The 24,878-nt window shown below is 34.9% G+C and overlaps 1 protein-coding gene across 1 annotated transcript in view; it reads left to right on the forward strand.

The window, feature by feature from the left end:
• Nucleotides 1-24,878, forward strand: part of LOC142334882 (protein flightless-1 homolog) — a 152,177-nt gene that overhangs the window by 26,463 nt on the left and 100,836 nt on the right. The window contains exons 4-6 of the mRNA XM_075383207.1: nucleotides 8,408-8,655; nucleotides 11,667-11,831; nucleotides 12,088-12,191. Of these exons, the coding sequence (XP_075239322.1) occupies nucleotides 8,408-8,655; nucleotides 11,667-11,831; nucleotides 12,088-12,191 (517 nt within the window). The remainder of the gene's footprint in view (nucleotides 1-8,407; nucleotides 8,656-11,666; nucleotides 11,832-12,087; nucleotides 12,192-24,878) is intronic.

The raw sequence follows: 24,878 nt of genomic DNA on the forward strand, positions 1-24,878 counted from the left end.
TTGACTTCGAAGTTTTTTTGTTTACAGCTAAACGTTTTAGCCGTTCATTCGTTGATTTGGCTCATTTCTTGTAGCTACTCTCGTTTTTTGAACAAAATTAATTCTTGATCGAAACCTCATTAAATTTTAACCCTCAGCGATTGGTATAGCAGTGTTCTTGAGGGAGTAATAATTCTTTCAACGGCAACATCGGTTGATATTTCTGATTTATTTGCTATCGGTGTATACGTTAACGGCCTTTTGAATTATGCAATGTTTTTCTCAATCCGTGAGCTGATCTATATTTTTGCTCAGGTGGTTTTCGTTCAAGTTTTCCTAAATTGTTTTTTTTTCAGCTGGTTTTCCTTTTCTAGAAATACTCATTTTGTTCAATGTCTGGAATTTAAATTTTGTTTTTTTTTTGACAATGAAATTATTTCGTTTCGTTTGAAAATCGTTTCATATTGTCAATTTGACTTTTTTGGACAATTATTTCCATTTTTCGAATTATAGAACATAAGTTTTCTTCTTTTAAAAGGAAGATGACAATAAAATTACTTAGCTTTCAAAGTCACAATTTGAAACCCGTTTTTCGTCTTCAAATTTATTAAGATGCCTTTCTTTTGTTTGGTTTTGTCCATCCTATTTTTGTGTCAGTGTGTCCATAACCTACTAATATTTGGCTCCTATTTGAGTTTTTCAAATGTTCGTTTGCTTTATCTCATATAATGATGAATCAGTTCTGAGAATCTTTAGGATTTAGTGTTGAGATTTTTATGACTGATCTTTACGACAAAGTACCGATTCTACTCGCGAGGTTCTGGTAATGAATTGCTAATAATAACTGCAAAGCGATAATATTATTGCTTCTCTTGGTGTTTTTGTGTCGTAAAGATTTTTGTTACGATCATATGCACCGTCACGATCAGTTCAAATCTTCTTGGCAATTTTGATTTAATTGCGTGCGTTATGTCTTTTTGCATTTATATGGAGCAAGTTTTTTTCATTCGTTTGTGTGATGAAGTTTTTTCTCGCTTGTTATTTAACTCGCTCTCAAAATTGACTTCCTCACTCACAAAGAGACTTTTGCTCTTTATTTGCTGAAATAAATCGGGTCAACTGAGTATATGTGACTTAATTTGAAGGTTATTTCAGACCAGCTAATAGGAACAGCAATAAACCACAGATTTTTAATCCAAATATAACATCTCAGCAAGTGATCAAAATGATAGTTTTTTTTTCTTTTCGGTCTGTTTTATTTTTAATTTTCTTGAGACTAAAGATTTAAAAAGCTATAGCGGCAATTTTTCGCAATCTCAGCTATGTTTTTTTTTGTTTTGATCTCTTTTCTTTGTCTTTTTACTAATTTTTAATTTAAAATAGACTGAATTTACTTTTATCAAAGGTGTTTTCAGCAAGAGACATTTAGCTGTTAAGTTTTTCACCTTACTGTGTCACCAAAACTGAAAATGTCTTTTCTATGTACCTAAAATTTAGTTTTCAGTTTAGGTTAGTCCTAATTTATATTTTTGGTCGGAGAAGTAATTGTCGAGTTCTCATTTTGCGACCACTCGTGTTGGAATAATTTTTATGTCAATCAGTTGTCTATGTTTATCAATTTTAAATTTGTTTAAGTTGCCAGATGTTTCTTATGGTATAAAATGTTGGCATTTCAAATTTCCACGGGAAGTAAATTTTTCTCAAGATTTAGATCTGTTCGACGTTTTTGTAATGTTTTGGAATGACAGCGTTATTATTTTTGTTTGCCTCAATGACGTCAATGCCCGGGAAGAAAGTCCCGGCTTCAATGATGTTTTCGCGAAGATGGAGCCTTTCGTGTCACTTCTGGAATTCTTCGGCTATGTTTTTCTGGATGGTTTCCGGTTGGTCCCCCAATACCTTATGCAATATCTTCCGTGAAGATTTTTGTTACGATGAACTGATTTTTGCTCATGCAATTTCGACTGAATTGCGTGTGCGTCTTAGTTTTTCACTCCTACTACAGCCTGTTGTTTTCAATCCAAGAATTGGATTGTATTTGTTCTGTTTTTTTACAATCCAAAGGTTCTGTATTGTATCGGTGCTCTGTCTTTTTTTTGTGAGATGTTTTCACACCTTAACCGTGACTTAGTTTTTGAAACGGGATCAACAGGTAAAGCGCGGCGGCGGTCCTTGAGTTACAATAGAGGACCTCACTGAGTTTTAGTTGTTTTTTAGGTGCATGATGTGCTCAAACTGCTCTAAGTCCTATTTTCAATGTGAAAAGGTCAGTTTTCGCTGTTTTTGAGCCCTGATGGCAACAATCGTTCCTTGTGTTTGTCAATTTTCTTTAGTTTTTAAATTCGGTTTTTAAAAGGCCAATAATAGTTCATATGGCTATTAAGTTATGCCAAATGTCTTTTTATGCTAATATATTTGTTTTCTTTTTGTAGTTTGTGCCAACTTTGACACCAGAATTAGAGCATTTTTCAATAATTTTATCAAGTTTTCTGTATTTAAAAAAATTATTTCTGGCTGTTTTAGTTTTTATTGGGCAAAGAATTTTTTAAGGCTTAAAAATCCGTCAAAGGAATGTTTTTAGCAACACAATGATTTTTACGATATGGAAATTAATTTCTGCAACATTTATTTAATTTTTGCTAATTGTTTACTTACTTTATTTTTATTTTATTACTTTTACTTATTGTTTATTTACCAATGAAACAGTTTTATTGAAATTTCTTAATGACTCAAATAATTTTGGTGGATACAAAAATCACAGGTTTCATGAATTTTTTATTTATTTTTGCTAGTTTTTTCTATTTTTATGAAACTTTTTATGAAGTTTCTATTTGAAGGAGGCAACGAAAATCTTGTAAAGCCTAAACTATAGTAAAACTGTAGATATTAGCAATACATGAGCTATTTTGAATGCATATTTTCCATTTTTTATAGCGCCTTTTTAATTGAATCAGTCTTTGCCCTCTTTTGCTCGTATACCACCGGAATTTTTTATTATAGCGAGTATTTTTGTCATGAAATTGGAGGTTTTGAAGTTAGTGTCTCTGAACGTAACTAATTTATTAGTTAATTTCGAAATATAACGGAAGTCTCGTTTTTTCTGGTTTTATGACCGCAGATTTTCAACGTTTTTTATAGTGAAAACTTAGTTAATCAACTGCCTATCATGCTTTCTTTTTTCTTGAATTTTTTTAACAAAATTGTTTTTGAGGACAATAACACTAAAAATATAAGAGATTTCATTAGAAAATAGTTTTTACATTAAAAAAATGGTTAACTTTCTGTTCTCCTTACCTTTACAACCAGAGTATCTTCAATACAAATTCAGTTTTGATAATTTTCAGATTTTGTGAAACAATTTTTGTTTGGATTGTGTTATCCAGTTATATTCTTTTAGCCAATTCAGGAGGTTTTTCTTTCAATTCTTTATATTGTATTTCAGGACTTTTCCTGCTATGTATTTTGTAAGATTTTTGGGAACTGGATGAACAGGGGGCGCCCAGTAGGCGCTTTTCATTTGAGGCCCATGGCTGCTTTTAGTAGTCCTTCAAGTGCTCAGATTGATTCAGCTGATGAAAAGGTCTAATTGTTTTGATTGGGTAGCCTAATTGTGGTGATTAAATAGTCTCCAAGTGCACCCGGGTGGCTATTTTTTTCTGTTTCAACTCTTAATTGTAGTTATTTACTGTGGTATCATAGGCCGGACTTAGTTTGGGTAGCCCCGGTTACCGGGGATTTCAGATTCAGGTGGACGAATTTAAACGAGATTTATCTATGATTTCATATTTGGTTTCAAGCATTTGGCTAGAAAGTTCTCCGCATCTGCTGGATTGTTTCCACCACCGCCGCCACCGCCCGAACCTCTGCAATATTTCTAACGAGCCTTGCAATGTACTAGTGAGTGCTTTTTGTGTCAAATGCAAGAAAATGTGTTCAATTTGGTTTTTTGGTAATTTCATGTACCGCACATGTCAAAGGAATGATTTACTGGTCATGTGCTGGTTGTACTCCTATCTTTACTGCAGAACTATCTGCGCTGCACAGAATTACGGCCGGTGAGATAAAGCTCGAATGTGTTGATTATCTGATCCGCGAGGTGACAATGATACGCAATGAGATAGCGTTGATAAACCAGAATTCCCTTTTCTAACAGCTGCAAAAAGTGGACCCGCCAGGAATCGAAACGACAGCTCATCCAGTTATCACAGTGCGACAGTAAACCAAAGAGAAAGGCGGATGAATTCGACTTTGAAACTACAGAGAAAAGGAGATCAACTGAGGAGGTGAAAATGGGAACGAACACCAATCCAGCAGTCATCAAGGGTGTCGAAAACCCCCGAAGTGTCGTCATTTATATGTAGGTCGATTGAGTCAAAACATAACAGCATCACAAATGGAGGAGTGCTGCGTAGAAAATAACGTTGAACTTCATATTCGCCAAATTTCGAACTCAGAAGCTCACCTGAAAGCTTTCCATTGTGTATTAAAGTTTGGCGAGGAGAAAATTGACTTAACTGATTTCTGGCCTGACAACGTTACGGTGTCAAGATTTCACCTGAGTGGGGGCCGTCCGTGATTGGCTAAAAAAGTGGATCGAATTTGACTACTAGCCAGTCCTCAATTTAAACAAAGGACGAAACAAAGATCTACAGAACTAAACATTTGTCTACATGTTGTACGCTGTCAGGAACAAAACGAAAGATGTAAATACCCTCTTGGAAGTAAATGAAATTAGTGTCGGAGTTTTATAGAATATCTTTTGTTGAATGAGGGATGTTTCCCCTAGTCCTTTAAAATGGCCATTGTTAAGCTCCACTTGAAGAAAACAAGTTCTGATATTGAAGATTTTTCAAATTATCCACCTATCACAAAACTAAGTTACATTTCAAAACTATTAGAACGGGCGGCTTTTATGCAAATTCGTGAATACCATGAAAAGAATAGTCTATTTAGTAAATACCAAAGTGCCTATAGGAAGTTCTTTGTACAGAAAGAGCCATCGTTAAGGTGACGATTGATTTTCTCAATTTAGATAAGACAAAGAACTTTTTATATTGGACTTGATCTATCAGCTGCCTTTGACACTCTCGATCCTGAATTACTTCTTTCGATTCTTGAAACAATTTTTGTGTTTCCAAGATAAAGTGCATAGCTTTCAAAAAGGTTATCTAAGTAGTAGATCTCAAAATTTGTTCATTTATTGTCGTTATATGATGCCAAGAACAATAAAAACGGGTGTTGTAGGTCCCGTTCTTTTTTCATGTTATCTTGTTCCTCTGGAAGTTTGGTGGGAACGTATTGATGTTAATTATCGTCGTAATGCCGATGACACTTATCTTTTTTTGGTTTACCGTGCTTCGATAAATCTGGGGGCTTGTGATTTGATACTTACGACTCTACAAGGGGGGTTGAGTGGTGCTAAGCTCCGATTAAACTCTAATGAAACTGCGTACATGTTTATTAGTAGGAAGAATATTTTAATTAGAGATGTTGGACTTCCAGCAGACGTCAATTTTTCTACGAATGATACTTTGTTGGGCTTCAACTTAGATTCCAGACTTTCATATACGAAACAAGTTGGTTCTGTGTGTCGAAGTTATTATTTCCTTCGAAAATTTTATTCCATCAGAGATCAGTCGACAGAAAATCATTGATTGAGTTAGCTCGGGTGATGATTCTCTAGTGACTAGATTACTGCTACTCACTGTACTATGGACTACCTGTGTATTGTATACAGAAATAACAGCGTATGTTGTCAAATTATATCAAACAGCTTCCTTGGCTACTCACGAAACAACGTGTCCTCTACAAAATGCTTTTTGGTCACCGTTTCGTTCACCATCCGTGGAAGATTCCGTTTATCTTGGCGCATTAGTTTTCCGAAATGATGAGGTGACTAGATGTCAATATGCATACAATTTGATGGTTACTAATGTCAGGACTGCATTTGCGCGAAAATCGTTCGGTTTTGCTGTTCCTTTTGAATGGAGTAAGTTGCCTTTTGAAATGAAACTATTACCCCATGAGTTTGATTATCTAAAAGAAACTGAAATTTTTTTAATCTTTGATTTTGAAAGCACTTTTGAGTTTGTAATTGGTGCGTATACCTATAATAATAATGATATTAATAATAATAATAATAATAATAATAATAATAATAATAATAATAATAATAATAATGACAATAATACTAATAAATAATAATAATGAAGGCCCTAGTTCAAGCTTAAAAAATGATCTTTTGAGTCTTTGAGCCCAAAAGGGTTCTATTTTTTATATTTTGAGTCACTTTGCGAGGTTTTTTGTTTAATCAGTCTTAAGGCAACCTTTGTCAGTTTTGCTGAAGGTCTTTTGCATGACAAAATTGTTTATGACAATTTTGTGAGCTATGTTTTTGTACTCTAGGCATGAACTAAAATGATACAAATTTTGCAGTTTCAAGTTTGATAAGTAATTTTTGGAGTTTTTATGGCCTCTGGAGACCACACGGTTTGATAATAATTTACTGCATAGTTTTTAGTGGCAATTGCTTTGTTTTCAACATTTTAATATCACTAATGTTAGCAAGTTTATTATAGAAAATGGTTGGTCTTGTTGCGCTCTGCGTGCCTCAGCAGCCAGTTTATCTCCTCTAAAGGTTGAAAACAGGTTACGGCATAGTTTTCAGTGGTACTAGAACTGCAACTTTTACTTAATACGAATTTTTTGCAATTTTTGGTTTGCATATTCCAATTATCTGAAAGTTATCACTTTCAAAGCTTAGCGCTCTTTTTGGGCCAAAATTTTTTCTTTTTCAAATGGAAGGTTTTTGGAGATAATAAAGTGGCTCTGAAGATGATAATATTTCGAATTTGAGCAATTTTGTTTTTATCAATTTTAAAAAAAAATTCTTTTGTTTTGTTGTTGCTGCCTTAGCGGCCAGTTAACCTCCTCTAGGACTTGATAATAGAATGTTGCAAAGTTTCCAGTGGCTATAGAATGCTTTATAACTTTTGAATATGACGAATTTCAGCAATTTTTTTAAAATAACATCTGCATTTTAAATTTGCTGCAATTTATCATGTTTATGGATCTTTATGGGCCTCTGAAACTTCTTGGTTCAAAATTAGTTAATAGATAGTTGCTGGAGACAATAAAATGGTTCTGAAAATGTCAATTTTACGAATTTTGGCAACGTTTAAATAAAATTTGCATTTCTTGAATTTTTCCGAATTTTCTCAGTTTATCAATATTTAAGCGCAAGTGAAATTTTTTTAGGCTTTGCAGATGCAAATTAGGTGAACTTTAGCAATTTTCGATTTAAATTCTTCGCCATATTTCTTGAGTTTTTCCATCCTAAGTGGCCAACAAACCGCTTTCAAGGGTTGTGCGCGAGTCAATATTTTTAATTAAATGAATCGAATTTGTTCAGGGTAAAAGCTTCGGGAGTTTTAGCATTAATTATATACGTTTTGCGTGCCTCAGCAGCCAGTTAACCTCCTCTCAAAATTGAAGACAGGTTACCGCATAGTTTTCAGTGGTACTAGAATTGATTTAAATATTACGACAGTTTTTCAATTTTCGATAAAATTTGCATTTTCCAATTATATAAAAATAATCATCATTTTTAAAGCTTATTGCTTTTTATTGGCCAGTGAAACTTTTTTTGGTTTTCATTTGGAAAGTTTTTGGAGACAACAAAATGTTTCTGAAAATGAAAATATCACGAATTTGAGCAATGTTTTGGATCAAATTTTTTTTAATCATTCTTTGTTTGAAAAAGGGTCTATTGTTGAGTTGCTCCTGCCTCGTCGGCCAGGTAACATCCTCTTGGACCTGATAAACTTTTGAGACTGTTTTTCTTTGACTGGAATTGTTCAATTGATATGCTGGTCAGATACAGTTGTTCTAAGCTTTGCATTCAATTCGTTTGATTGTATTTCAGCATTTGTCTTCCGGTGTTAGTTCATTCGCGTGATTAAGGTTTGGTCTCAAGTGACTTACCTAACACTCATAAATGAATTGCTTATTTTAATTTATGGAGGTAAGGTTAACTCAGTATTTGTCACATTAATTGAGGGTTATTTAAGGGCGACCAACAGAAAAACACAATATTCAATAGCTTCTAAATTGTTATGTGACATCTCAGTAATAAGTTAAAAACTAAAGTTTCTCTTCTTTGGTCTTATTTTCATTGCACTTTTGGGACTGGAGGTCTGTGAAGCTGTCACAGCTATTTTCTGTGAACCTGGCTATGTTAATAGATCTCGCGCAAGTAAATTAATTAAAGTAATAGGTGGGGAAGGGAATATATTTTAATCCGGTGAAAGTTGGTTACTGTTGTGTTCTGCATCTGAAGTGTATAATCAAAGATAAAGATCGAAATTGATCCAAGTATCGTGGAATTAGTTTAATTGGTTTGAGTAATGTTCTTGCCTTACTTTTATAGGAGTATCTGTCTCTGGCCTATAACAAGATCAGCGAATTAGACGACAACTTTGCTGACCTCTCCGCGGATTCACTGAAAATTTTGGATCTGCGCTGGAACAGGCTGAACAACACACTTGCATCAAACGAGCATTTAGCACACCTTGCTAGTTTGAAAGTACTGGACCTCAGTCACAATGCGATTGGATTGGTGCCTAGCTTCCTCGAAAAATTGAAGCAGCTCACTTATCTTTCACTTAAAGCAACCAAGTAAGTGCGTACAGTGTAAAAAATCTGTTTTTCATCTCTTTAGCCTTTGCGTCAATTAACAACGTTCAGCAAAATTTTTCATTGTTAGCATCCCTATACTTCATTGTTAGCATCCCTATTTCTTTTGATTCTACCATTTTTTTTATTTCAGAGGCTTAAAGTTGTTGCTTATGGTTTTAATTTTCCGGCAACCCGTCAGATGTTTTTTTTTTACTTCATCGAAGTCAAAAGGAATTGTTTTAAATTTCTGGAACAAATATGTCTAGAATTGAGAAACACATGCAACGAAAGACAGATCGCTGTGAAAAGTTCTAGAAGCAGCTCTTGGTCAAATGATTTTAGAGCCGAAAACTTGAAACAAAGTTGTCAACATGAATCTGATGCTAGGAAATGCTCATTGAGCAATTGCCATTGCGCATACAGAGTTCTCAAAACCTGAATTACAACCTTCGAAGCAGCAAACCTTGCCCAGAAGTTTCCAAAATTTCGGAGCTTTGTGGTTGGGGTATTAGAATAGCCACAGATCAACAGCTATTGGCTAATATCAGTGTTCTATCATGCTCAAGAACTACAGAAATCGTTGATTGTGACGCATGTACAACAGCACTATTCCAAAAGTGATCCGAGACAGTTCACAACTAACTGCGGTTTTAGTTGCGGTTTTGTATAGAGATTAACGATTCACGCCTTACCAACAATTTTGTTGGCAATGAAGTTCCAATTGCGTGGATTGAACGTTTAAAGTTATTCTCAACATCCGCCAGTGCTGTACATAAAATCTTAATACTAGGAAAAGAAGCAAATGGGCTTAGGTGTTAAACTTCCGTGAATTGCACTGTGTGTGGGTATTTTGACTCGGTTGAAGACACGGATTTTTTTATGATTGGAGAAATGAATTGATGCTGGGTGATATGCAATGATTTAATTATGAATTGCAAAGTGGATTTTTTATCACAAAGTATTTAATCGTATAGTTTCTTCTAGAGTTCTGAACATCCTAATTTGATTGCTTTGAGTTGGATTATGAACAATTGTTCAGTTAAAATCCTGAAGATCCGACAAATTATCGACCAATTTTGCTTACTGGAGCTCTAGCTAAAATTTTCGAAATCCTTCTTCGAGATCAAATATTAGCTTATTTAGAGAAGAATAAGTTGCTTGCAACAACACAGTTTGGATACAGAAAAAAAGTCAACTACAGATGCTCTTTTATATTGCACTGAAAAAATCAGATATGATCTCAATAAAAAAAAACATCGTCACAGGAGCTTTTTTAGACCTATCGAAAGCTTTTGATTCGATATCACATCCTACTCTTCTGCACAAAACTAAACTTTTAGGTTTTAGTGCACAAGGAAATACAATTCTAAAATCTTATCTAGAAAACCGTGTGCAAAAAGTCAAATTCTCGAAGTATGAATCAAATTGGATAGCACTTAACCGTGGAGTACCACAAGGTACTGTGCTAGGCCCACTGCTTTTCAACATATATGTAAATGATATGAAAGATGATACTGATGTGAATTCTAATATAATCCAGTACGCTGATGATACTTTTATCTTTTGCAGTGGAAAAGCAATTTCTGAATCAAAGTTACATCTTGGAAAAAGTATTGCTCATTTCATTCTCTTTTTCAGGATAAATGAGTTAAATGTAAATGAAAGCGAAACCGAATTCATTATTTTTGGAGCCCCTAAAAGAAACAAAATCGAAGAAATCATTGTTAACGGATGTACAGTTCTCGAGAAAAAAGTTGTGAAATACTTGGGAGTTCATATTGACTGTAATCTTTCTTTCGATGAAGAAATAAAAAATGTACTAAGAAAAACGGCTGTTGGCATAAAGGTCATTTACTCCATCAAAAATATATTTCCTGAAAAAACTAGATCTGCTTTACTGAACGCTCTTGTTTTAAGTCATCTGCACTACCCAATTGTTCTGTTCTCAGGTCTTAAAAAATCACTTCGAGTTACTCTAAATAAACAATTGAATCGGGGAATAAAGGCATGTTTCAATAGAACCAAATTTGACAGGACCACTGATCTCAAGATCAAACACAAAATCTTACCCGCAGAATACCTCAAAGTATCGGGTTATTATATATTTTATTAAGCTTCTGAAAGCAGATCTACCAGCTTTCGATGAACTCAAGTTAGCCACCCTAAGTGCTAAAATGAATGACCGTACAAACAAGCTGTCATTTGGAGCAAACCAAAAAACAAATATAATGCAAAACTGTTTTTCAAAAAAGCAATTGACTGGTATAACGATTTGCCTCTCAACTTGAGGCTGAATATCCCTAAAAAGCGGGCTCTCAAAACTACAATAAAAAATCATTTCTGGAATGAGTTTCTAAAAGACCCAACGGTTTCAGAATTGAATTCTAATCTCAAATCTTTCAAGTTCAATCTTAATTTGATTTAGTTTTAGGGCGTCCTTTAGTCTTCTTTTAGTCTAATATTAATTGGAGGATTAGCATGTTTTAAAGTTTTCTCTTCTCGAAAATGTTAATTGTAGAATTAGCATTTTAAAAAATTTTTCTCAATTATAATTCATCTCTCTTAATTTGTCGATATTTTAGCACATTGTAAATTTAATACAATTTTAAACTTTCACAATATGTGACGTTTGTTTCATTTATACTTCTTGTCACTACATTGCCTTTAAACTATGTTCTGTATTTTATAGTTCATACTCAAAGGAATTAACAATGTTTTTCTTTTTTTATCTAGTTCAAAGTCAAGTCAGCTGGTGACCAATTGACCCAATTTTTAGCAAGTTACTGCAAATTTCGTAAAATGTGCATTTAATTTTCTGAAAGTTTGATGGGCTACAGAAATGAAGTTGGGCTACATAATTAGATCCAGGAAATCCTTGTCAACAAATTTTATCGTTTTGTGAATAGCAGTTTGTCTACAGTTTGATACCACATTAACTATCTGTTGAGGGTCTCCGAGAAACTTGAGTGGTGTTGAACTTTCGCTATCTATTGCATGACCTGCTGTTTCAGAATAACTGCCGTGCCTCCTACCCTATTCATCTCCCTTACTAGTCTGACATATTTGGACTTGAGTGACAATGACTTGGACCAGATGCCTGTTCAGCTGAGACGTATTGTGGGCCTCAAGACACTCATCCTCAACAACAATCCAGGCCTCATCAGCACTAATCTCAAGTATATATTACCTCAGCTTGTTCTGTGAACAGTGACCTGCGCTTTACTTTAGAGGCAATCTTTCTATTAAAAGACGAAACTGATATTTACACTGCACACCTGTAATGATTTTATGCGACTCAAAAGTTTGCGCCAAATTTGTTTTGGGAGCTCATTTTCAGAGCAGATTAGGGCTTGGAAGTGGGTTGGCAATTTTTGTGTGTGATATAGGTTAATAGATTCAGGTTGGCTGAGGTAATGCTGTAGCTGTTTTCAGGCAGATAGCAGCCTTCACATCACTGGAAGTGCTTCACTTGAAGAACACTGGTAGATCGTTAGAAAATTTTCCTGTCGAGATCGCCAAGTGTGCAAACCTATATGGTTAGTTACGTTCTATTGTCTCATGATTTGCTCTTTTTTGTACTCTGGCCTTTATTTGCCATTTTTGAATAGAATAAAGAAAATGTCGATATTTAATCTTCATAATAGAAGTAAAATGTAAATTTTTAGATCTTTTTTAATCTTCCATGCCCCGGTATTACAGCATTCCACATCTTATCACCGAAAATTTGTTCCTGATCTCCTCAGAAGCTGTGCCTCTATCTGATTTTCTCTGTTTTTTTAATCGTGTCATGCTGACTACTATTTGCCATGTCGCTCATTGGGCGCGAAAAATAATAAAGATTTATTCCCTCTCACTGGGTGACATAATGAGAGAAAGGTGCAAATCATAGCAATAAAAAAAATTGATGCTAATGACTAGTATATTTGAAAATTTAAAACCTCCGTTTGGTCAGTTTAAGATCTGTTTTGGCAAGCTATTATTGGCTTTCTCATGGTTTCAAAGAATTTGAAGTGTATCAAGGCTGTCTTTTAATATCTGTTCGCACATTCTTTTTGATTTTGGAAATCAAATAAGAGTTGTGATTTTCGTCAGCCCGAAACAGGAAATGGAGTGAAGAGGCTATTGCTTTGTGGCGTAAAACTTTTTCACTCTAGTTTGCAAGTGGAGTGAGAAAACGGTGTTTGAACAAAACTTCGCTTCCTCAATTTGTTTATTAATAGCCGCGTCAGCAATTTGAGGCGGCTATTATTGCTCTCCTAATTTTTTAATCGTCTAACAGATTTTCGTTTCGTCTTACCCTGACTTCTTGAAATTGACTTTTTCAATGATTTCTACTGCTTTGCAGTTGAAATTTGTGTTCGTGACGTCATTTCTGCTTTTAGGTCGATTGGGTGACTTACCTCACTCAAAAAATGGCTTCTGAACTCACTTATGTAACTTTAAGTTTTATGAACATTTACTAATTAAAGGTCAATAGTGTGCATCTAAATAGTGCCAAATTTATATGTCCTAAGTCCTAAGTAATTGAGTCTTGAGTTTTAATATGGAATATTAATTTTGAAAAAGCTCCATTACGGCTTTTTCCTTGTAGAGCAAATGTATCTCATAAAGATGACAGTCCGAATCTAACCCAAAAAGTCTAGTGGTCTCTTAAGAAGCTGGTGGTCGATCTGTCAATCTTAGTTTTTTAGTTGTTTCAATTCATGGTAGGCCACAAGCGTCTATCGTGGGTATTTTCCGGCAATCTGCCGGCTTTTTTTTTTCACGTGCAGCAATCTGACGTCAGTTTTCACCGTTTGTTGGGTTATTTTTTTCTGTTTTTCCCAAACGCTCTTCCGAATCGACTAGTCTTTTCTAGCCGTAGGTTTTGTTTACTCAAAGAACATTGATTGATTTGTTGTTACGGGTTGGTTTTTATTTCCTGCTCAAGGTTTTTTGCAATCATATGACGTCATGCTTACTTCAAATCTGCTTTTTTTCAAATCTGCAAATTAATTGAATTGTGTCCGTGTTTTTTTCTTGTTTTTGTTCCGTTATGAAGGAATGGTATCGCTAACGAGAATTGATCGGTGTATGTGGTTTCCTATGTCTGTCTTCCGACATTCAAAAATTCCGATTATTACAACGTCATAGGTTTTAAAATACAAATTTTAACCATTTCAATCACATTTTTAGGATTGATTACGCTTTTTCTGGAAAAGATATGCTGCTGTCTCATTGGGATTCTGTATGATAAATTGAATAGAAAAGTTTTACGTGTTTTAGGAGCAGCAAAATGTTATTTTGTGCAATAATAATATATTGTGCAACAGTAGTTTTTTTGCAGAAGTGAATAATATTACCAGAACTGATCGCATTCTATTGTATAAGCTGTTATACGCATGGCTTCGAAGTATTAAACAGTTCAATCGCAGTTTATATTTTAACTGAGCGAGCGGATCAATCTAATAAACAATCTAATAATACGTCTAATATCAATCTAATAAAACGTTAATCTGTCTAATAGTCAGCATCATTGGTATTATGTAAACAGGCCGGGAGATAATTGCGAAACCCAAAAACGAGCTGAGACGGTAATTTTCTTTTCTCGATAATTTGCTTAATTGGTTTATTTGCTTGGTAACAGCATAACGCGTTCGTAACTTCAAAATGTTTTCAGAGGTTAGTTAGTCATAGATGAATGGTTCAAGATGACAAAATACACCCATGACACAGACGATTTGGTATGAATTGAAAGTAGATGTTAATTTATACAACAATGAGACATAGTCTTTGAGAGTAGTTCTCTTTGTTGGGAGTGGTTCTTCTCTGATTTTGAATAGCAATATCCATTGAAGCCTACCTTGAATATTGTGGAACACATCACTTACAGTGGTAGATTTCTAACCGACAGTTGGGGTTCTCGTAGATACATAGATACAATTTGGTAATCGCGCTTGTATTCAGAAAATGAAAATCTCAATAAAACAAACGATAGCTAAGATAGGATTACTTGAAAATGTTGATTTACTCTTAAGTAAAAACAAGCAGGAAGCCAGATTTTATAACAAGCCTGATTTCTGAACCTACAAGGGAAGACACCATCATCGGGAACTTGATACGGAAAGGATGGAATTAAGTCGTTTTTTGGCACCGGTTAGACCCGCAACAGAGAAAAATTATCAACTTTTTTGAATTCTGACTAACAGTTTTAAAGAACACTCCTTGAGTTGTAAATTTTGTTTGTCTCACTTTAAATTTGTGAACATTTTCATCTTATGGTTAGAATACCAAGTTGGTCATGATTATCTCAAAATGCCAGTTTGTCATGTGGTTTCCTATAAATCCAGTTTTGAGTAGGGAAACAGTAGTTAGAGAGGGTTAGCAGAGCGTTAGCAGAAGTATATATATATATATATATATATATATATATATATATATATGTATATATATATATATATATATATATATATATATATATATATATATATATAGCTTTGTAATAACTTTTACGGTCGGATATTATCATATAAGGCAGCACAGAGAGGGACATGGGGGTCAATTCCTACAATAACTTTAAACATGTCCAGTTATACCTTTCGAGATGAGAGATGAGATTAATGGATGAGTCATCAACAAAAATTTTGATAAAACACGTTTTAGAGTCAGGAGGTTTCTTTTTATAGCAATAAATTATTTGCCGCTTTCAAGTCGCAGGGTCGTAGTTGGTTACATCCTTCGAAATCCTAAATTATAAATAAAGTTGTTCTCACGCATGACGGTCTCTATGGTCATTGTAGGACCCATTGGATGTGGAAAAAGTCACCGTGTTCAACATAGTTCAGGGTTAACATTCTATCCCCGTTTTACAACAGTCTATTAGTTAAAGAGTACCAGGAACTCTTTAGAGATGTACAACGTCAGCATATCCGCATGTCGAGCTTATTTAATCTTTAACAAATTTATCAAACTGTTATTGATTTTTGATGATTCTTGCAAAGAAATGTTGAACGATAAAGAATTTGTCAAAATTAAGATCTGGCTGACATCGAAAACTGCATGTCAGTCATGTTAAACAATTTGTTTCACCAGATCTAGTGGTCTCGCACAATTGACCTCATCACAACTCAGGTTGTTCTCCCCAAATCATTACGTGAGATTCAGCAGATAGATTATCTTAGGAGACAGTTGAATTGGCTCCAACTGCTTAAAGAAGCATATAAATTGGCGACAGCTGAGTACGGGCATTTGATTGATCTGAATCCAAAAACAGCCCAAGGCTTATGCTTTCATCGAACCTAATTGCACCCGGAGCATTGGTGTTCTACGTTCGCAGGAAGCAGTCATCACACCAATAGCAAATGAAAAGGAAGAACTTGCGTATGCTGAAGCTTTGGTGCGTTAGCAATAACTTGAAATCAAAAACTAAGACAAGTATTCTGACGAGCGATTTGGTTTTCATTTGGTTTTTCGGCTAGTGTGTTATGAACGTGCCGTCGGGCGTGGTGCCTATAAACTGTTCTCAAGCATCAAGGGGTCGTCTGATTCAGCTTCTAGCTAAGCATTGTCTAAATATTAACAGAAACTTGTCAATTGAAGAATTCGTGTTGATTCCGCGCTGTTTTTTTTATACAGTAGGAATTTCAGGTCTCACAAATTTTCAAGAAACCAGAAATTCAGAATGCAGCCAGACAAATGTCTCTCCTGCAAAGAAACTCAAGACCACAAACAGCATCAGCTACAATACAATTCAGTTCAGAACAGCGACCTGATAACGTAACAACTGCTGATAAAGAAAACTAATTAATAACATCAGCAGCAAGGTTCTGTATGATATCGATTTTCTATAAGACGAAAAGTTCCAAAAAGGGATGAAAATTTAGGAAGCAATTGAGGAGTATCGAATATTCCTGATCTCCTCGGAAGCTTTACCTCTATCTGATTTTCTCCGTTTTTTTAATCGTGTCATGCTGACTACTATTTGCCAAATTGCTCATTGGGTGCGAAAAATAATAAAGATTTATTCCCCCTCACTGGGTGACATAATGAAAGAAAGGTGCAAATCATAGCAATAAAAAAAATTGATGCTAATGACTAGTATATTTTAAAATTTAAAACCTGCGTTTGGTCTGTTTAAAATCTCTTTTGACAAGCTATTATTGGCTTTCTCATGGTTTCAAAGAATTTGAAGTGTATCAAGGCTGTCTTTTAATATCTGTTCGCACATTCTTTTTGATTTTGGAAATCAAATAAAAGTTGTGATTTTCGTCAGCCCGAAACAGGAAATGGAGTGAAGAGGCTATTGCTTTGTGGCGTAACTTTTTCACTCTTGTTCGCAAGTGGAGTGAGAAAACGGTTTTGATAAAAACTTCGCTTCCTCAATTTGTTTATTAATAGCCGCGTCAGCAATTTGAGGCGGCTATTATTGCGCTCCTAATTTTTTTAATCGTCTAACAGATTTTCGTTTCATTTTACCCTGACTTCTTGGAATTGACTTTTTCAATGATTTCTACTGCTTTGCAGTTGAAATTTGTGTTCGTGACGTCATTTCTGCTTTTAGGTCGATTGGGTGACTTACCTCACTCAAAAAATGGCTTCTGAACTCACTTATGTAACTTTAAGTTTTATGAACATTTACTAATTAAAGGTCAATAGTGTGCATCTAAATAGTGCCAAATTTATATGTCCTAAGTCCTAAGTAATTGAGTCTTGAGTTTTAATATGGAATATTAATTTTGAAAAAGCTCCATTACGGTTTTTTCCTTGTAGAGCAAATGTATCTCATAAAGATGACAGTCCGAATCTAACCCAAAAAGTCTAGTGGTCTCTTAAGAAGCTGTTGGTCGATCTGTCAATCTTAGTTTTTTAGTTGTTTCAATTCATGGTAGGCCACAAGCGTCTATCGTGGGTATTTTCCGGCAATCTGCCGGCTATATTGTTTTTGTTCACTTGCAGCAATTTGACGTCAGTTTTCACCGTTTGTTGGGTTATTTTTTCTGTTTTTCAAAAACGTTCTTCCGAATCGACTAATCTTTTCTAGCCGTAGGTTTTTGTTTATTCAAAGAAAATTGATTTAATGTGAAGGATTGGTCTTTATTTCCTGGTCAAGGTTTTTTCAATCATGACGTCATGCTTACTTCAAATCTGCTTTTTTTTCAAATCTGCAAATTAATTGAATTGTGTCCGTGTTTTTGTCTTGTTTTTGTTCCGTTATGAAGGAATGGTATCGCTAACGAGAATTGATCGGTGTATGTGGTTTCCTATGTCTGTCTCCCGATATTCAAAAATTCCGATTATTACAACGTCATAGGTTTTAAAATACAAATTTTAACCATTTCAATCACATTTTAAGGATTGATTACGCTTTTTTCTGGAAAAAATATGATGCTGTCTCATTGGGATTCTATATGATAAATTGAATAGAAAACTTTTGCGTGTTTTAGAAGCAGCAACATGTTATTTTGTGCAAGAATAATATTTTGTGCAACAATACTTTTTTGCAGAAGTGAACAATATTACCAGAACTGATCGCATTCTATTGTATAAGCTGTTATACGCATGGCTTCGAAGTATTAAACAGTTCAATCGCAGTTTATATTTTAACTGAGCGAGCGGATCAATCTAATAAACAATCTAATAATACGTCTAATATCAATCTAATAAAACGTTAATCTGTCTAATAGTCAGCATCATTGGTATTATGTAAACAGGCCGGGAGATAATTGCTAAACCCAAAAACGAGCTGAGACGGTAATTTTCTTTTCTCGATAATTTGCTTAATTGGTTTATTTGCTTGGTAACAGCATAACGCGTTCGTAACTTCAAAAAAGGTTTTCAGAGGTTAGTTAGTCATAGATGAATGGTTCAAGATGACAAAATACACCAATGACACAGACGATTTGGTATGAATTGAAAGTAGATGTTAATTTATACAACAATGAGACATAGTCTTTGAGAGTAGTTCTCTTTGTTGGGAGTGGTTCCTCTCTGATTTTGAATAGCAATATCCATTGAAGCCTACCTTGAATATTGTGGAACACATCACTTACAGTGGTAGATTTCTAACCGACAGTTGGGGTTCTCGTAGGTACATAGATACAATTTGGTAATCGCGCTTGTCTTCAGAAAATGAAAATCTCAATAAAACAAACGATAGCTAAGAAAGGATTACATGAAAATGTTGATTTACTCTTAAGTAAAAACAAGCAGGAAGCCAGATTTCATAACAAGCCTGATTTCCGAACCTACAAGGGAACTTGATACGAAAAGGAACTTGATACGAAAAGGATGGAATTAAGTCGTTTTTTGGCACCGGTTAGACCGGCAACAGAGAAAAATTATCAAATTTTTGTTTTCTGATTAACAGGAATAAATAACACTCCTTGAGTTGTAAATTTTGTTTCTCACTTTAAATTTGTGAACATTTTTATCTTATGGTTAGAATACCAAGTTGGTCATGATTATCTCAAAATGCCAGTTTGTCATGTGGTTTCCTATAAAACCAGTTTTGAGTAGGGAAACAGTAGTTAGAGAGGGTTAGAAGAGCGTTAACAGAAGTATATATATATATATATATATATATATAGCTTTGTAGTAACTTTTGCGGTGGGATATCATATAAGGAAGGATAAAGAGGGACATGGGGGACATTTCCTACAATAACTTTGAACATGTCCAGTTATACCTTTCGGGATGAGAGGTCGAGATTAATGGATGAGTCATCAACAAAAATTTTGATCAAACACGTTTTAGAGTCAGGAGGTTTCTATTTATAGCAATTAATTATTTGCCGCTTTCAAGTCGCAGGGTCGTAGTTGGTTACATCCTTCGAAATCCTAAATTATAAATAAAGTTGTTCTCACGCATGACAGGGTCTCTATGGTCATTGTAGGACCCATTGGAAGTGGAAAAACTAACCTCGTGTTCAACATATTTCCAGGGTTAAAATTCTATCCCCGTTTTACAACAGTCTATTAGTTTTATAAAGAGTACCAAGAACTCTTCAGAGATGCACAATGTCAGCATGTCCGCATGTCGAGCTTATTTAATCTTCTGGATTTGAAATAACAAAAAATTTATCAATTTGTTATTGATTTTGATCATTCTTGCAAAGAAATGTTGAACGATAAAGAATTTGTCAAAATTAACATCTGGCTGACATCGAAAACTGCATGTCAGTCATGTTAAACAATTTGTTTCACCAGATCTAGTGGTCTCGCACAATTGACCTCAGCACAACTCAGGTTGTTCTCCCCAAATCATTACGTGAGATTCAGCAGATAGATTATCTTAGGAGACAGTTGAATTGGCTCCAACTGCTTAAAGAAGCATATAAATTGCCGACAGCTGAGTACGGGCATTTGATTGATGTGAATCCAAAAACAGCCCAAGGCTTATGCCTTCATCGAACCTAATTGCACCCGGAGCATTGGTGTTCTACTTTCGCAGGAAGCAGTCATCACACCAATAGCATATGAAAAGGAAGAACTTGCGTATGCTGAAGCTCTGGTGCGTTAGCAATAACTTGAAATCAAAAACTAAGACAAGTATTCTGACGAGCGATTTGGTTTTCATTTGGTTTTTCGGCGAGTGCGTTATGAACGTGCCGTCGGGCGAGGTGCCTATAAGCTTTTCTCAAGCAGCAAGGGATCGTCTGATTCAGCTTCTAGCTAAACATTGTCTAAATATTACAAGAAACATGTCAATTGAAGAATTCGTGTTGATTCCGCGCTGTAGTTTTATACAGTAGCAATTTCAGGTCTCACAAATTTTCAAGAAACCAGAAATTCAGAATGCAGCGAAACAAATGTCACTCCTGCAAAGAAACTCAAGACCACAAACACCATCAGCTACAATACAATTCAGTTCAGAACAGCGACCTGATAACGTAAAACTGCTGATAAAGAAAACTAATTAATAACATCAGCAGCAAGGTTCTGTATGATATCGATTTTCTGTTAGACGAAAAGTTCCAAAAAGGGACGAAAATTTAAGAAGCAATTGAGGAGTCTCGAATATTCCTGATCTCCTCGGAAGCTTTGCCTCTATCTGATTTTCTCTGTTTTTTTAATCGTGTCATGCTGACTACTATTTGCCAAATCGCTCATTCGTTGCGAAAAATAATAAAGATTTATTCCCTCTCACTGGGTGACATAATGAGAGAAAGGTGCAAATCATAGCAATAAAAAAAATTGATGCTAATGACTAGTATATTTTAAAATTTAAAACCTCCGTTTGGTCTGTTTAAAATCTCTTTTGACAAGCTATTATCGTCTTTTAATATCTGTTCGCACATTCTTTTTGATTTTGGAAATCAAATAAGAGTTGTGATTTTCGTCAGCCCGAAACGGGAAATGGAGTGAAGAGTCTACTGCTTTGTGGCGTAAAACTTTTTCACTCTAGTTTGCAACTGGAGTGAGAAAACGGTTTTGATAAAAACTTCGCTTCCTCAATTTGTTTATTAATAGCCGCGTCAGCAATTTGAGGCGGCTATTATTGCGCTCCTAATTTTTTTAATCGTTAACAGATTTTCGTTTTGTCTTACCCTGACTTCTTGGAATTGACTTTTTCAATTATTTCTACTGCTTTGCAGTTGAAATTTGTGTTCGTGACGTCATTTCTGTTTTAAGGTCGATTGCGTGACTTACCTCACTCAAAAAATGGCTTCTGAACTCACTTATGTAACTTTAAGTTTTATGAACATTTACTAAATAAAGGTCAATAGTGTGCATCTAAATAGTGCCAAACTTATATGTCCTAAGTCCTGAGTAATTGAGTCTTGAGTTTTAATATGGAATATTAATTTTGAAAAAGCTCCATTACGGCTTTTTCGTTCTAGAGCAAATGTATCTCATAAAAATGACTGTCCGAATCTACCCAAAAAGTCTAGTGGTCTCTTAAAGAGCTGGTGGTTGATCTGTCAATCTTATTTCTTTAGTGGTTTCAATTCATGGTAGGCCACAAGCGTCTATTGTGGGTATTTTCCGGCAATCTGCCGGCTATTTTTTTTGTTCACTTGCAGCAATTTGACGTCAGTTTTCACCGTTTGTTGGGTTATTTTTTCTGTTTTTCCCAAACGTTCTTCCGAATCGACTAGTCTTTTCTAGCCGTAGGTTTTTGTTTAGTCAAAGAAAATTGATTGATTTGTTGTTAAGGATTGTTCTTTATTTCCTGGTCAAGGTTTTTTGCAATCATATGACGTCATGCTTACTTCAAATCTGCTTTCGAATCTGCAAATTAATTGAATTGTATTCGTGTTTTTTTCTTGTTTTTGTTCCGTTATGAAGGAATGGTTTCGCTAACGAGAACTGATCGGTGTATGTGGTTTCCTATGTCTGTCTTCCGACATTCAAAAATTCCGTTTATTACAACGTCATAGGTTTTAAAATACAAATTTTAACCATTTCAATCACATTTTAAGGATTGATTACGCTTTTTTCTGGAAAAAATATGCTGTCTCATTTGGGATTCTATATGATAAATTGAATAGAAAAGTTTTACGTGTTTTAGGAGCAGCAACATGTTATTTTGTGCAATAATAATATTTTGTGCAACAGTAGTTTTTTTGCAGAAGTGAATAATATTACCAGAACTGATCGCATTCTTTTGTATATGCTGTTATACGCATGGCTTCGAAGTATTAAACAGTTCAATCGCAGTTTATATTTTAGCTGAGCGAGCGGATCAATCTAATAAACAATCTAATAAAACGTCTAATATCAATCTAATAGAACGTTAATCTGTCTAATAGTCAGCATCATTGGTATTATGTAAACAGGCCGGGAGATAATTGCTAAACACAGAAACGAGCTGAGGCATTAATTTTTTTCCCGATATTTCGCTTAATTGCTTTATTTGCTTGGTTACAGCATAACGCGTTCGTAACTTCAAAATGTTTTCAGAGGTTAGTTAGTCATAGATGAATGGTTCAAGATGACAAAATACACCAATGACACAGACGATTTGGTATGAATTGAAAGTAGATGTTAATTTATACAACAACGAGACATAGTCTTTGAGAGTAGTTCTCTTTGTTGGGAGTGGTTCTTCTCTGATTTCGAATAGCAATATCCATTGAAGCCTACCTTGAATATTGTGGAACACATCACTTACAGTGGTAGATTTCTAACCGACAGTTGGGGTTCTCCTTGATACATAGATACAATTTGGTAATCGCGCTTGTATTCAGAAAATGAAAATCTCAATAAAACATACGATAGCTAAGAAAGGATTACTTGAAAATGTTGATTTACTCTTAAGTAAAAACAAGCAGGAAGCCAGATTTTATAACAAGTCTGATTTCTGAACCTACAAGGGAAGACACCATCATCGGGAACTTGATACGAAAAGGATGGAATTAAGTCGTTTTTTGGCACCGGTTAGACCTGCAACAGAGAAAAATTATCAACATTTTTGAATTCTGATTAACAGTAATAAAGGACACTCCTTGAGTTGTAAATTTTGTTTGTCTCACTTTAAATTTGTGAACATTTTCATCTTATGGTTAGAATACCAAGTTGGTCATGATTATCTCAAAATGCCAGTTTGTCATGTGGTTTCCTATAAAACCAGTTTTGAGTAGGGAAACAGTAGTTAGAGAGGGTTAGCAGAGCGTTAACAGAAGTATATATATATATAGCTTTGTAGTAACTTTTGCGGTGGGATATCATATAAGGAAGGATAAAGAGGGACATGGGGGACATTTCCTACAATAACTTTGAACATGTCCAGTTATACCTTTCGGGATGAGAGGTCGAGATTAATGGATGAGTCATCAACAAAAATTTTGATCAAACACGTTTTAGAGTCAGGAGGTTTCTATTTATAGCAATTAATTATTTGCCGCTTTCAAGTCGCAGGGTCGTATTTGGTTACATCCTTCGAAATCCTAAATTATAAATAAAGTTGTTCTCACGCATGACAGGGTCTCTATGGTCATTGTAGGACCCAATGGATGTGGAAAAACTAACCTCGTGTTCAACATATTTCCAGGGTTAACATTCTATCCCCGTTTTACAACAGTCTATTAGTTTTATAAAGAGTACCAAGAACTCTTCAGAGATGTACAACGTCAGCATGTCCGCATGTCGAGCTTATTTAATCTTCTGGATTTGAAATAACGAAAAATTTATCAAACTGTTATTGATTTTGGTGATTCTATCAAAGAAATGTTGAACGATAAAGAATTTGTCAAAATTAAGATCTGGCTGACATCGAAAACTGCATGTCAGTCATGTTAAACACAATTTGTTTCACCAGATCTAGTGGTCTCGCACAATTGACCTCAGCACAACTCACGTTGTTCTCCCCAAATCATTACGTGAGATTCAGCAGATAGATTAACTTAGGAGACAGTTGAATTGGCTCCAACTGCTTAAAGAAGCATATAAATTGGCGACAGCTGAGTACGGGCATTTGATTGATCTGAATCCAAAAACAGCCCAAGGCTTATGCTTTCGTCGAACCTAATTGCACCCGGAGCATTGGTGTTCTACGTTCGCAGGAAGCAGTCATCACACCAATAGCAAATGAAAGGGAAGAACTTGCGTATGCTGAAGCTTTGGTGCGTTAGCAATAACTTGAAATCAAAAACTAAGACAAGTATTCTGACGAGCGATTTGGTTTTCATTTGGTTTTTCGGCTAGTGTGTTATGAACGTGCCGTCGGGCGTGGTGCCTATAAACTGTTCTCAAGCAGCAAGGGGTCGTCTGATTCAGCTTCTAGCTAAGCATTGACTAAATATTAACAGAAACTTGTCAATTGAAGAATTCGTGTTGATTGCGCGCTGTTTTTTTATACAGTAGGAATTTCAGGTCTCAAAAATTTTCAAGAAACCAGAATTTCAGAATGCAGCCAGACAAATGTCTTTCCTGCAAAGAAACTCAAGACCACAAACAGCATCAGCTACAATACAATTCAGTTCAGAACAGCGACCTGATAACGTCTGCTGATAAAGAAAACTAATCGATAATGAACATCAGCATCAAGGTTATGTATGATATCGATTTTCTTTAAGACGAAAAGTTCCAAAAAGGGACGAAAATTTAAGAAGCAATTGAGGAGTCTCGAATAACTTCCTTCGAAAACATAGGCAACCTATTTTTTGAAGACACAACTTTTGTCAGCCACATTTCTGTACACATTATAGCAGACCTCAAGGCCAGCAGATGTACCTTATCATATACTCTACTAAACTCCCACTCAATTTACCTGTAACACTTACGCAAAAAATTCCTCGGACTACC

The sequence above is a fragment of the Convolutriloba macropyga genome, chromosome 2, assembly GCF_964194025.1.
Source record: "Convolutriloba macropyga chromosome 2, txConMacr16.3, whole genome shotgun sequence".
Taxonomy (NCBI): Eukaryota; Metazoa; Xenacoelomorpha; order Acoela; family Convolutidae; genus Convolutriloba; species Convolutriloba macropyga.